The sequence below is a fragment of the Cheilinus undulatus genome, linkage group 8, assembly GCF_018320785.1.
Source record: "Cheilinus undulatus linkage group 8, ASM1832078v1, whole genome shotgun sequence".
Lineage (NCBI taxonomy): Eukaryota > Metazoa > Chordata > Actinopteri > Labriformes > Labridae > Cheilinus > Cheilinus undulatus.
The window spans coordinates 36750551-36766126 of record NC_054872.1 but is presented as its reverse complement, the minus strand read 5'-3'; the positions used below and the strand labels follow the sequence as shown (position 1 = coordinate 36766126).

The following is a 15576-nucleotide window of genomic DNA, read 5'->3' as shown; positions in this document are numbered from 1 at the left end:
GCCATTTGGATTTACTGATCATTTGGGTTGAATTCATTCAACCCACAGTCCACTGGATTTTGATGAATGACACAAGTGTACCACTGCTGAGTGATGAGAGGAAACTGACATAGCAGCTCTTTACTTCACAAATATCTACAGCATCGGCTTCAAACCTGGGGCTGGGCCTGTTACACCTGCCCACAAAAATAATAAACCACAAACCTACCTAATCTATTAGTAAGGCATATATTGATAAGGAGGTCTGCGCTCTCTGAGTGCTTTTCTAGTTAACTCAGAAATAGTATTTTATCCATGCATGAGGAGGGTCCCCGCCATGGACTCTGCCATCTTGCATGTTTCTACAGTACCACATAGGGGACCAAATAATAATAGCACAATTCTATCTAGTCAGGTGATTGAACACTAATTACAGGAGGACTATTAAGCTTCATTTTTTCTGTTTGTTCTGCTAAACAGTACCGGGTTAAAAATTACACACTGCACCTTTAAAAGGTGTCTCTGAAATAGTCTGTGCATTTTTTGCTGTACAACTATGATTTATTAGGCTGCACTAACTGAGCTTCTAACATGAATGCAAAAGTCTCAGCACTACTTTATCAACTAAAACCAAATTTCCTTCTCCTGTTTTCAACCCCAGACCTTATCTAACTCTCTAACCTTTTTAAAGAAAAAGCAACGATTCCTGGAAAAATAACAAAATCTTATCAATCAGTATGAAAAAAGGAGAAGTGAGATTTTAGAAGATTTATAGCAAATTGCTATGAATAGGAATTTAACAGACATCAGGTAAGTTCTCTTCCTTATCTCTTTCATTTTGCACAAGAAGTGAATGCAATGCATGCATACTTATTTGATAGTATATTAGAGCCTATAGAACATTTAAATAGGGACATAACCTCAGGGAATAACGGTTGTTAGAGCTGGGGGAAATGCAGCCCAGACTTGTGTCCTCACTGAAGGTAGTGCAATAGTTTAAGGTTTACTCTCAGGAAATTTGTAGCCATAGCGACCTCTCATATCATTCCAGGGTCAGATCTCTTAAGCTTGTCTTAAAGTTTATGTTTCAGGTCTGCTGAATCAAGATCAGCTTATCCGTACCGGCAGAAGTAGGAAAGGCACCCGACCACAAAATAGAGCCGACTAAAAATCCACAAAGAAAAGTCATGCGTCCTTGGTCATGCGATAAGGAGCGGTAAAAGTAATAAGTACAGATTCTAATCTTGACTTCTGCAGCTATTTATAAAAGCTTTAAAGCTTAAAGGAAAAGGGCTAAAATATATATATACGTATGCTCTGAAATAAAAGTATCTTCAACTGAAAATTTCTCAGAAGCTGCTGGCTTGTGTGGATGCTTGTGTCTTTAACAGCTTACATTAATATTCACAGCCAGCTCAGTCTCAAGGTCTCAATCACCAGATGCTACATCTTAACAACACATGTAAACCTTATGTCACAAACAACAGCACTCCTTTTTTCCTTTTAGGCTGTAAGATAATGAGCAGACTCCTCTGTGGCCACCTGCACGCTCTCCCTTTAAACCAAAGAACAGACTAATACAAAGAGCCATGTGCTGTTTAATACCGGAGTCATGCATCTCCATTTGGTGCCAGCATTCTCTGCCTTTAGTAATCCATTTGTTCCCCTCAAGGTTATTGTTATTAACATGGATCTTGCAAAAAGCTTGGATGGAGAAATAAAGTGCTGCAGCGGGAGCCCACCTTTCCCAACCCTTTCAGCACCGAGCCATTGACTCCTGCCATAAGATTCCCTGCACTAAATGCCACTTAAGCTATTACAAGTTTTCAGCTGAGTACAGCGCTGACCCGATGGGGCTGAGGACAAAGAGAGAGCACTGACAGGGACACTTATGAAATGCCAGCGGAGAATTGCCACCATCACTCGGATGGGAGGCTGTTTCATGGTCGCTCACCGTGGCTTTGTGTTTGACACAGACAGCTGCGATTGCCCACTGCATGCCTCAGTAAGATGATTGCCTTTGTTTTCTGCTGCATACCTGCAATATATTCGGCGCAGCATGCCTCGTCTTACGTCTCAGCTTTATCCAGCTGAAGGAGATGTGTTTGTCTCACTGGGTGGCTTCGAAACACTTGTAACTTTTCGGCAACCTTGGCATAATTGTGTCATAAATGTAACTGACAGCTTCGCAGGCTCATTCTGACTTGTACTCAATCATAACTCTATCACTGCCAATGCAGAGGACATAACCTGCAGCTCAGTTCAATGGCAAGCTTTTGTAAGTCTGCCTCATGATATAGAGCTGCATTACTGAAAAGACCCAGTCATTACTGAGAGAACAGTCTAACCTGCTAGAAAATACAGTGATTTTTTTTTTTTACCTGCTTATAGTAAGATCAAGAGATTGATATTTTTTAATGTTTGCATAATAAATAAGGTACTGGAGATAGCAACAAATAACCTTAGCTTAGCATACAATCCTAAAATAGGGGGAAATGACTCATCTATCCACAAAAGGTAATGAAATCTGCATGCTAGCACCTCCGACCCTTCTTCTATCCTCTCACTGTTCATTTATATTATAATACTGGGTGTCACAATTAGTAAATATTCATGTACCATTTAACCACGTATCTCACTTCTCTTGTTCCTCTGGATCTGTGCTGGAGATGGCCTGCTGTTGTGGATCTGCCTGACTGACACCGCAACTATTAATATCAGTCTTATGTCCAGTACCATTACTGGAAATGTTATAGTGAATCAAATAGCTGCACAAAAACTGCTACAATTATCAATTACAGTCCCTCCCACTCTACTTAACCCTTTGGGCAAGGAACCAAATATGATCACTTTGGCCGACTTTCTTCCTCCCCCCAACTCTCCAATACCGCAGAACCAGATTGATTTTTCTCTGCCAATCAGTGGAGAACATTCAACATCATAGGGAGTGACATAACAGCATATGACCAATCAGCAATGGCCCAGAGCGTCTCAAACTTCCTGTTTCCTCCATAACTTGCAAAATGCAGTTTTACAACTCTTTGGTCCCGAACATATACGGCCCTAACATTCTAATTAACCATGATAAGTTGACGAAACTCACACATTATAAATATGAATAGTATAGCTACATGTCATGATAAGTTTTGTTTGCGTAAGATTTATAGCAATTACTGAAATGTCAGTGTGATAAATAAAGGGACCATATTTGGACGTACATCTGTTTAGGGGTGTTAAATGTTGCCCATATGAGGACATATGTCCAAGTCACTGAACAACCATACTGAGGGCAATTTCTTGACAAATAATTTATTACAGGGGTGTCCAAACTTTTTCCTTCTGGGGTCACATAGAGAAATATACAAGGATGATGGGGCCACTTTTATATCTCACCTTGATATCAAAGTTAGTAAAACCAATGTAATGTTGGCTAAGATATGCTCAGTGATTGAGTATGCTTCAATGACGAGTTGATAGCTGACAAGCCAAATAGCCAATCATTTTAAGAATTTTGGGGAGTCCAATCAGATTTCAGTGGGGCCTAATCAGCTCTGGCTACCACTGGCTCTGCACCTGGAACATCATTGGTGCTGCTATTTTCTGCTGTAATCCATTAGGGCATAATAAATCAATATTTTGGTTGCCAATATTTTTACTATGTATAGTGTCTCAAATAAGTCCTGAAAAACAGCAATAAATCCTTCTTGTCAAAATGTTTGTTTACAGTATTAGCATGGAAGCACTGCCTTGTGCTGAAACTAAGAAGAATAATACAGTGTAGCACAAGCTACATTCTTTATTGAGGGCCATATTTCATTTAATTCAAATAATTTTTCTGGGGCCAATCAAAAATAGGCTGCAGGCCACATTTGGCCTCCAGTCCATAGTTTGGACACCACTGGCTTATTATCATGGATAACATTATTCTATAGTGTGTTTGGATATTGGAACAGGTTTGTAAAAAAATTATAAGGAAAAATAAGTGGTGTAAGTAGTGAAATACATGTGCTCTATGAATAAAGTCTGACTTGAATTGACTTGACATAACATTTGTTCTAAACTGGAGTCATACAAATAAAAATTGATAATTTATTGGCTGATTTATTAATATTTAAAAGTCATACTGATTTTTTTAGTCCCTGTGAAAACCAGGTTTCAAGCAAAGCCAAGTCCAGTGATTAATATTTGTCAGTTTGAAGAAGAATATGTAAATATCACAGAAACTACCGTAAAAGCTGGGAGTAACCTTGTAGCCTCAGCTAGAGGAATAGCAACTGCTTACCATATGGTGGCTTGGAGTCGTAGTGCGGTGGTGTCCCATTATTTTCAGAATTCACAGTAGCCCTTTCATATTTGAAATTAAGGATGAAAATCTTTTGGGTATATATATTTTTTTAACTTTAGAAAAACCTTTTAATATACTAAATATCTACATTTATTTGATATTAAAAAACAAACATTACAAGATTATACAAATCCAAAAATAAGTATTTAGACATATTAAGTAATTCTAAAGCATTTTAAATGAAATAATATGGAAACAAAACATATTCCCAATGTGACTGTAGAAATCATTTTAAAAAATAAGATTTTCTCTCCTCAGATTTCTTTGGGTTTTAATAAATTCTTAGTCATTATATCGGACAGGAAGTAACTCTGATGGGACTTTTGGACTAGGGAAAGCCAAACAGTTGCTGACAACGGCAACATAAAGTGCCATTGATCTTCTCATTAAGTCCTTGCCAAGAGAGCAAATAAGCAAATCTGAAAATGTCAAACTATTTTACAAGGAAAATGGAAAAACATACAACTTACATGTTCAATGAGTTCCCTAATCATGCCGTTCCACTGCCCCTTCTCATCCTGAGAGCCATATTTCCCATCAGGCACCAGGCGGATCTCGTAGGCGAAGCCCAGGATGTTGGCAAGCTCCTTGAGCAAGTCGATGCAGAATCCTTCGAAGCGGTCGTTCCCAACCAGCGCCTTGTCAGACTTCTTAAGCATGACATATGGCTCCTCCTGCATGGACCCAAAAGATCAAATGAAAAGCAATGGTGAGGTCAGCTTTTTCAATTTGTTTCAGCCCGTGCATCTAATTGAAGCAAAGTGATCGGAGCTGATGAGTCGCTGTTGCATTTAACAGGCAGTGACAGCAGATTTCAGTTCAGTGTGCAGATACAGGGAGTGTTAAATTATGAGAGAAGGCTGAGATTTTTCCTACATTGATGCATTAAAGAAAGGAGACGTGAGCTAATTTAAGGCTGTAATGTAAGGGGATGTCTTATAAATTGCAAAGCTGTAGCTATTGTGTACCAGAGAATGAATGTTAATTCTTTCATTGTCCCTGCTGTGGTGAGCTACCTAATCCCTGCTCTGTTATGTTGACCAACATAGCTGCTGGTGCACAGGTCTGTTGATTTTATAGCGAGGTAGCTGACACCATTTACTGGCCTGTAATGTCCTGCCTGGCTGCTCATAATTTGCTCTGTATAAAAGCTTGATTAGGAACAGAATGCCGCAGTGAAATGGAACATGCCCACGTTGTTGCCTTCATCAGCTGACACCAACCTCAAAGAGAGCGACTGAGCCGACGCCTGCAGAGACAATGACTTATACCAAATAGCTCATAAATGATTTCCTTTATTAAGTGCCTGTTACCATTTCCCCAGCAGATAGACTCACAGATCCCGCTGTGTATTTCAAACCATGTTGGTCCATTTATGCAGCAGCTGTAACACAATTTATTGCCGCCGATTGCCAGATGTATAATTTACAAACTGAGCTCAGAAGAACAGTAATTGATTCTCTAGTGAAGGTGACCCCTTGCTTTGTCTGGGGGTTTTGTTGCACTAAGTAAATAGATACGGTCAAAGTGTAGAAAATAGGCAGTCACAGTCCTCTTTATTCCCTCAGGAAATTGTTTTTCATGGTGGGAAAGTGGAAATAGTGAGGGTGGAAGTGGTGAAAAAACAAAAAAGGAGTGCCATGTAATGGTGGCACGAGGACACAAATACACTGTTTGCTTAGGTGAAAGACCAGCGTGAATCAAGGTAACACTGGAGGGAGCAGTTTTTCATCAGTTCTCACTATAAAGGGGAGGCTGTGGCTCAAAGGTAGAGATCATTTTACAACTGGACGGTTGGTGGGTCTATCCCTGAGTCTGTTATTCCACGACATAGATTTTCAAACCTATTAGGGTCACAACCTCCCAAGAATAATATCCATTGTTATTTCTTATGACATTTAGAAAGCCAAATATAATGATAATAGATAGATTGTGGCCTTAATTTGTGTACAACTTTCAAAGAAAGTCAGGACTGACACTGGAATGGATGGATGAATGGATGATGTAGTGCAGTGGTTCCCAGTGTCTTTTTTTTCCCTTGGCACACCCCCCTACTTGTAAATAAGAACCTCAGCTTCAACACAAAGAAGTGACACATTGTTGTAAAAAATTAGCAACCCTACAAACTCTATGCATACTTTCCTTACCAAAACCTTTGTAGAAACTACCTCAGCTGAGAAGCATCTACTCAAGAAGTCTGGCAGTTACATTTATGAAATAACTACATTGCAAACATTACAGACAGAGCAATAATTGATAAATATAACAGAAAAAAGGGCAGGGGTCTAATCTGGGGTTTAATTATGTAGAGACCCATTTTAGAAGAAGTTACATGAAAATTGGCTTGCTTTAGCTTTGTTAGTTTAAGCTAAAGCAAACATAGCCACACTAGCTGCACAATTAATGTTACTTCATATGCCAGTGTAGCTAAGTTAGCATAAGCTACATAGCATTAGCAAATATAGTTAAAGCAAACTACATAGGTGAACTTTCTACGTATCTTACATAGCTGCTTTGTGAACTAAGTTTTAGTTACATTAGCTGCTCTGTTATCTATTGCTAAGTTAGCTTTAGCAACATCAGCTTTAGAAAATAACAGCCAAAGTCAACTACATAAGTGACATACCTTTGTATCTTACACAGCTGCTTTGTGAGCTTAACTTCACATACATTAGCTGCTTTGTTATCTATAGCTTAGTTAGCTTTAGCAATGTTAGCTTAAGAAACATGAGCTTTAGCAAATGCAGCTAAAGGTTAGTACATAAGTGACATTTCTACGCATCTTACATAGCTGCTTTGTGAGCTTAGCTTTAGCTGTGTTATTATATTATTTATAACTACCTTAGCTTTAGCAACATCAGCTTTAGCAAATGCAGCTAAAGTTAAATTAGCTACATAGATAATCAAGCTACGTAGTTTCTTTGTGAGCTTGGCTTAGGTATGTTAGCTATGTAGCTCTGTTAGCTGTACGCTGTGTTAGAGTGTTTTCATGGAGCATGAGCTTTTTCCTGTTTACTCAGCTTTATGAAACTTTTTGTAATTAAGTCTTACAGGTCAGGTTCTAACTTTTAACTTAAACCATTACCTTAACCTTTACTCTAACCCATAAGTTCAATCCGATTTTATTTCAAAAGTTTTAGCATGCATTTCTGTTCTGAGATATACAGCATCTCAGATGATGTGTCTGTGGGAGTGGTCATCAGAGATGACTGGTCTGAAACAAACTGTCTTGTTCTGCCCTGACGTTTCAAAAAGGCCTTTAGAGCATCATGGAAAGATTTGGAAAGGAGGGTGGATTATACAGGCCTGCTTGCTTCTTCTTCCTGTCCCTTATCAGCCACAACATCATTCAGTCTATGCTGCTTAAAGAATTGACTATGAGCCATAATGCCATCAACACTCAACTCATCAAGCTACCTTAGTGTGAAAGGATTGTATATGGTAATGTAAACAAAAGTATGTATATTTTTCAACTTCATTTTAAGAAAAACAAAGTTTAACTGGGATTTTAAGGGACAGCACTACATTACCCACAGTCCTAGAGGGTTAATAGCAACGTCTCTGATTCACTGATCCTGCCTTTACCCACAAAACGTCAGTGTACAGCCACTACAGGTGACTCAAATGGTGGTTTTCAACTAAAGATAGTTTCCAGGATTTCAATTTCTTAAATAAATCTGTGCTCTTGATCACCCTTTACATCTGTCAGTACAATTAACACATTTTAAACCAACAAAAAGTGTCAGAAAGTTGCTGATGTTGACCACCACATTAACCACAGTCCTAAAGCATCATGGCAACATCTCTGATTGGTGAAGCTGAAAACTTTTAAGCTGATCACTTTTCAGCGGCTAGCAGTGAACAGAAGACATCAATTTTTGAAAGCTTACAGCAGTTGTGTGTGAATTCCCAACCTTTGGTATACAACACTTGTTGTGATCATGAATCACATGGTTTAATCCTCATAAGTGCAGTCTCCTTATTGAAAGCCATACCTTCTAACAGTGACATTTTATACCACAGTGTATCATGACAAAGGATAATCGCCTTAGTCTTTAGAGAACGGGAATGGGAACAGGAGAGCTGTCGGTTCAAACACTGGTAAAGACAAAAGTTTGAAAATTAGTTTTGTTGCTTCTAAAGTGCTGCTCAGGTGCCTTTGAGCAAGGGAACCCTGAGTGCTGAGGCACTCTTTTGTATTCTGTTCTCTCCATTAATGCTAATTCACTGGATTCTGTTTATGCATGTGGGCTATCCTCGCCAAATGTTCAGCAGAATCCCAAGGAACCATCAAGCATTTCTCCTCCTCCTCCTCCTCCTCCCTTTTCTTCACTGGAGGCATTAGTGTATGAATGTGTGTGAAAGGGTGTAAGAGTGACCAGAGAACTAAAAAAAAAGCTTCATACAAGCTCAGTCAGTTTAGCCCTTAACATTAAAACTACTCGAAGAATGTGAAGATAAATATCTGTAGTTGTTTGCAATGAAGAAATGACGCCACTTGGACATTACAATGGGGTGGCCCTTTAAATAAATTATAAGTTATGAATACTTGATGACTATGCATTCAAAGAGAAAGTGCTTAGCCAGAAACTTTGCTCAACTTGTCCAATTAACTTGATCAAAAAGTTTGCATGTTAAGGGAAAAAGTCATTACCATCTGTTTCTAGCCTCCCGATTCTTTCTATTCCCTAAGGTTTGGACTCAAATCAAAGTGTTTATTCCAGCTCTCCCCTCACAGACGCAGCATGGGCGTGCATAAGAGAATGAAGAGGGAGGTGGGCCTGCGCAGAGACATCGCAGGCAATGGAGTGCAAACAATTAATGTAAGTGGGAAAACACATTAAGCGCCTTAATCTCTTCGACAAAGTTATCACGATAAAGCTGTCAGACGTCTCGTTCACGCATCACTGGAATCAGTTTGATGCAATGTCATTACACTAAGAGGGGAGATTGATATTAAAGTTGAGACTCTCTTCCACAATTGGGAAGTGGGTGTTTTTTTTATATCATCTTAAACTAATGATTCAAGGCGAAATTGCAAATCACAAAAGTGTCAGATTCAGTCAAATGCACTTTATGGCAAAAGTCATCAGAAAAAAAAAACTGGGAGCTCAAAATGCATTTGAAACACATCAACTTCTCAAGAGAAACATGAAAAACACTCCAACAAAAAACAGCAAACACTGGTTCTTTTTTGTGATGGTTCAACATCACACCACTTAAATCCTTGTTCCAATTCTCCTCTCTGAGACAGAATTAACACAGATGGCACCTGATAGGCACTAATTATGTTCTGCCTTGACCTCACTCGTCGTAATTACAGCCTTGTCGTCCAATATAAGCATAATGATAGTGTTTATTTTTGTAGCTTGTGTTTCTGTCCTGAAAGAGCGCACAGTGGGACATTTGTGTCAGCACAGACTGATGCTGACATCTCATGACAGTGTTAAGCACGAGTAACCACACTCTACAAATGAATGAGATGTGGAGCTATAGGGGGCTTTATCTGCTCTTTTCTATCTGTACATGTAATAAATGCATTCACGACATTTCACAGCTGATTATAATTTTTTGTCTCTATCCCTCTCACCTAAAGACGATCATGACGTGACTTCTGTGACATCTGCCACTGATAATTGTTGGTTAGTTATCATCCCAGCTCCCTTAGCTAGAGTTGCTAATCTTGTCAAGTTTTCCACACAGCATACGTAGATAAGCAGTTAATAATAATGTATGGATATCAGTGTTACAATGGATAACTCAAGCAGGAATAAACTGATTTTAGACAGGTAAATGGCATCTGTCTCTGGCTGATCTGCAGATTCCTAGCTATTATGTTAATATTAGCTCCTTGAGTTCAAATACTGTGATCAACTTAACTGAAAACTTCTGGCACTGAAGAATCAAATCAATGCAGAAGTACAAAACTGCCGTTCCCAAAGTGTCCACTTGGGGCTGGCTCCAAAAGTCCCAGAAGTCACATATACACCCCATCTTAAGATGTTAAAGGGATACTTCAACATTTTGGCAAATTTGCCTATTGCTATAATCCCTATAGTCTTACTAATAGGTTTGTTACCTGTAGTTGTTGGTGCAAGCTATTTTTAGATCAATGCTGCCGAGTTCGGACCTGCTATGCCAACGCAATGGATTCTTATGGTATACCGGCTTTCCCTCATCAAACTCATCAAATACACAATCCAACAACTCCACAACGCTTTCGTGGACAAGTCGTGACCTGTACATTCACCACGCTGTGAAATAATCATGGAACATTAGAAGACGGAGATGTTTTAAAGGTAAAAGCAAAGCCGGGACTACACTCCAGACATGGCTACTGCACTGTCACTCCACCTAGTCGTTTACTCAAGAAATAGTTCCAAGTATTTGCTTCATGTGTCATAATGTTACAAAATTTTACTTATTATTTCATAGCGTGGTGAATGTGCAGGTCACAACTTGTCCATGGAGCGTTTTGGAGTTGTAGGATTGTGTCTTTGATGAGTTTGATGGGGGAAAGCCTGACTACCATAAGACACCATAGCATTAGCTGAGCAGCTCCTAACTCAGTAGCGCCAATCTAAAAATAGCTCGCACCAACAACTAAAGGTAACGAACCTCTTAGAAAGACTATAGGGATTATGGTGATGGGCAAATTAGCCAAAATGTTGAAGTATCCCTTTAACTCTGAGTGCAGAAATAGACATGTTAATGGTCCGGTTCAAACAACAATTTCAGTCTAAACAGTTCACACCTTGATCAGAATACAATGCACAGTTTTTGGAAATCTTGTTGATAACTCATCCATTTGATTTGAAGGAGGATGCGAGTTATTCGTAATTAGGGGTGTGATCCATATGACTTCAAGTGGACACACTGCAGTTGTTTGACAGGGGGCTTAAAGTGATAGTTTAGTCTTTTGAAGTGGTGTTATATGAGGCACATGGCTATGCAGACATGGGTATTTGCTTCACGTCATCAAGCTAATTCTAAGAAAAAACAAACCAAAAACATTGGCGTAAATTTTGCTTTTAAATAAAACCTACACTGCTTGTCCATAGCAGGACAAGGTCAAAATAGACATGAAAAAATGTATTCCCAAGTGGTATGTTCCTATTGGTCAGTACCACTTTAAAATAACCTACTGTGTTGCCTAGTGACATTCGCCACTCCTGGGGTTTGCTTTTGTGGGTTGACTTACAAAACTTTTGTGGGCGGGCTTTGCTTTGTTGGGGAGTTGGTTGACAGTTGTGGCCAATTCAGCCAGACAACTGAGGACAATCCATTGCCATCCACTTTAAGGCATAAGACAGGCAATGCTGTGAGTATTTAATGTTATTATAAAAAATGTAGACATTATATTTTATAGGATTTTGTTGGAATATTTTTGTGAAAAGTTTAGTTTTATTTCATGTGCATGTGAGAAGCAGTTCTTTTGTAGCAAAGTAAAACTTGAATGTTTTTATATCGTTATTTGCAGTTTTCACCAAATGTTAATGTGGACAAAGTTTAATAAATGAGAGAAACCTTACTATGACTCTCTTCATTGCAATGGTTATGCTCTGTGTTATGTCAAGAGATTTTACACACAGGACAAGAACACTACACCTACAGCTTCCAGGCTTCTGTTTGTTTGACTTCCTAATGAAGGCTTGAGGCGAAACATTAACAAAGGGTGCTTTTAAGGTAAGTATGTCACCATGGCATGACAATAAAGGCACTTTAACTTACTTTCAGCTGTATGATGATAAAACTATGAAACAACAGCTATGATAAAACACATCAATACTGGTGTTATTTCTGAAATTTGCACCAAACTGAAAAAATCTGCATTTTACGACTTTTAATTAGCCAAAAAGGACATCTGTTTTGAAAAATCTCTTCTGAAAAGGCAGGGCTTCTATGTCACAAACTCGATATAAAAGATAGAACGTTACTGCCTCTAACCAACTTTACTATTCAGAGACTACTTCCACTGTCTCCTGCTCCTGCACTGACTAAAACTATGACTAAAAATGTTTGTCTACAGCCTTTTTTTTCCATGACAAAAACGAGACTAAGACTAACAAGAACAGATATGTGATGACTGAAACTGACAAAAACTAAGTTTAGTGTTCGTCAAGATGACTAAAACTAGACAAAAATGTAATGTAGTTTTCGTTAGACATTAAAAATCTGTGAAATTTCTCCACTATCAGTAGATCTGTCAAAAAACAATGCAGCTGTAGCTATTCTGCCTCTCAGCTGTAGAAAGCAGGGACCCCAGGTTTGGCAGGGTGCAGAGAACCACTACCATGACTTGGTACCACCTTGGGATACATTAGAGAAATGTGTAACTGTGACTATGAAACAAATCTGCTCTCAGCTTCTAAATTCTGCTCTAGAAAATTCTTGTGCAGCTAAGACTACAGCCATTTTTAAACAGTAAAAGTATGTATACATGATTTGTTGAGGTTTCAAGCAGCTTACTGTTTAAAAATCCAAAACCCCATAAACCTAAGCTTTACTTTTTATGCATTCAGTGGTGACTTAGATGATTGGACTTTATGACTACAGACAAAAACAGCATTAAAATTAAAATCTAATCCATAAACCATTTCTCACACAGGAGCATTTTTTTAAATCCCAGTCAAACATATGACTTTGTTTAATTTGTTTGGCCTACATGCTTGGGAAATCAAGAAAACACTTAGTGTTTTATTGTTAATATTCTTGGCATATAGCTCCTTTTTCTCACGGGAAATTTGACTTAGTAAATAACATTCTAGATGGGCAATTTTTTTTGGAAAGCAATGCATTTCCAGTGTTACATTACCCCGATTATTGATCTGTTGGTGCCCTATTATGTCAGTCTTTACAGCTGCTGTCTCTCAAAGTAGTACTATTGGACATGAATCCATACAATCTGCCATATAACCACAGGCCAATAAGTTCCTGTGAAGGCAGTACTGCTACAACCTGATGCTTACCTCCTCAAACCCATGGGGAAAACCACAGTTTGACAGACAGACCTGCTGTGTCCAGTATCAGTTGGTAAAGCAGCATCTTGCTGTAGATAAATCCAATTTGAGCGCCTTCATAAGAAAGACAAAATATGTGGTGTCCATCACAAAGATGAGAAATGTAAACCAGGCATATTTCTTTCATAAGCCACAACTTATTTGGAATAAAATGTGTCTGGTGCTTTTAGACTAAAAGGAAAATCCCCGCTGGAAGGCTGAATATAAAACCTTTAGTGAAGCTTGAACTTTGATGTATTTCCTGGAGGGAAAACATAGGCCGGGAGGTTATAACATCTTTAAAGCGGGCTATGTGTGACCTACCAGGATGGTGGTGATGACGAGGGAGCGGTTCGCCAGAGAGTCAGTGATGTTCATCCCTTTTCGCTTCGGCACTTCTGTGATGTTAAGACCTCCGGACGCGCTCCACTTCCCAACCTGAGGAAGATGAAACGTGTGTTGCTGAGTCGTCTGTGTTTGTTGGTGGGCTGTGACCCCAGCACACTTCCCCCCCGCCAACATGTCTCCCACATTAGTGCTGGGTTGAACACATCTGCAGCAGCATTAAATGATTGGATGAGCCACCTCTATGTCAGCAGGCCAGTGTGTGTTTAGAAGGCAGAGAGTAGAGGGACTTGTGTCTTGGAAGTAGAGATGGGACATTATATCTGTTACTAAATATTTTCATCTGGAAGTGGATGAGACAATTATCAACTGGCTGGCACAAATCATCTGTATTATTTTCATTTAGAAAATTAAATTAAGCCACAGAGCTGGTATGGTATGGCATGGAATGGTATGGTATGGTATGGCATGGCATGGCATGATATGGCAAGGCATGGTATATTATGTTAAGGTAGGATATGGTATGGCATGGCATGGAATGGTATAGCATGGCATGGTATTGCATTGCATGGTATGTTTTGTTAAGGTACTATATGGTATGGCATGGCATGGCATGGTATGGCATGGTATGATATGGCATGGTATGGTATGATAGTATGTATGGTACTTAATCAAATTGTATTCTATCCTATCCTATTGTATTCTATCCTATCCTATGGTATCCTGTAATATCTTACCCTTTTGTATCCCTTTGTATCCTATCATATCCTATTGTTTTGTACTATGAGCTGCCTTGCAACTTCCACCCCTACCTTTGAAAAGAAAAAAAAAACAGATTCTTGAAATATACACTCACAGATCACTTCAATAGATATACCTGTTCAACAAAAATCTAATCAGCCAATTACAAGGCAGCAACTAATGCATTTATGCCTATAGACATGCTGAAGAGGATCTGAGTTTAAACTGAGCATCAGAATGGAGAAGAAAGGGTTTAAGATACATAGACCGTGCAGCGCTCATTGATGGTTTGACAGGCCATGTTGTTCCTATTCAGAACATCAAGTCAGGTAATGTTTCTCCAGTCTTCTATTGTCTAATACTTGTGAGCCCATGTAGGATGTCTGTGTAGGTTCTCATTAATCCAGGTCATGGTTATCTAAAGCTTGATCCAAAGGGCCAACTGGACTTTTTTAAGGTTCTTGGGGATATTTCACTTCTTCTCAAAAACACTTCTTCAGTTCATGACAGAGTCAAAGATGCTCCTCTGCATGCGTCAGTTTTAATGGGTGGTTATTTGAGTTTCTGTTGCTTTTCTATTCATTTTAAGCAGTCTAGTCATTCTCTACTGACTTTTGCCATCAACGAGGCATTGTGGCCATAAGAACTGCTGCTCATTGGATATCTTCTCTTTTTCAGTCCATTTTCAGCAGTAGATCAGCAGATTGTGAAACATTCAGACCAGCCCATCTGCCACCAGCCAAATCCCTTATACCATGTTTCCTTTCCATCCTGATGTTTGAACTTCAGCAAATCATTCTGACCACATCTACATGCCTAAGCTGCCTGCATTTGTTGCAGGTGATTGGCTGATTAGATGTTTGCCTTAATTAGCAGTTATACAGGTATACCTAATAAAATGGCAATGACAGCACTTTCTCCAGAAGATGCAGACCTGCTGTTTTACCAACAATAACTGTAAAAATTAGCAACTATAAAAATAAAAACAACAGATGAAAGAATGTTGAAATAAAGAAAAGGCTGCAGTTCAACTCATTAGTCTTTTGAAACAAACAAAAACATATTTTAAACATTAATGCTCATGAAAAATACATATAGGTTAAACCATGGGGCTAACATAAAACAAAACATTATGAAATATGACTGGTAGCTGCCTTTAATTTGAAT

At 38.8% G+C, this 15576-nt stretch overlaps 1 protein-coding gene across 1 annotated transcript in view; it reads right to left on the bottom strand.

The window, feature by feature from the left end:
- The window catches only part of LOC121513893 (glutamate receptor ionotropic, kainate 3), a 173561-nt gene that overhangs the window by 32957 nt on the left and 125028 nt on the right, over positions 1 to 15576 (bottom strand). Inside the window, exons 9-10 of the mRNA XM_041793912.1 lie at positions 13648 to 13761; positions 4795 to 4998 (exon numbers count right to left, since the gene is read on the bottom strand). Coding sequence (XP_041649846.1) covers positions 4795 to 4998; positions 13648 to 13761 — 318 coding nt within the window. The remainder of the gene's footprint in view (positions 1 to 4794; positions 4999 to 13647; positions 13762 to 15576) is intronic.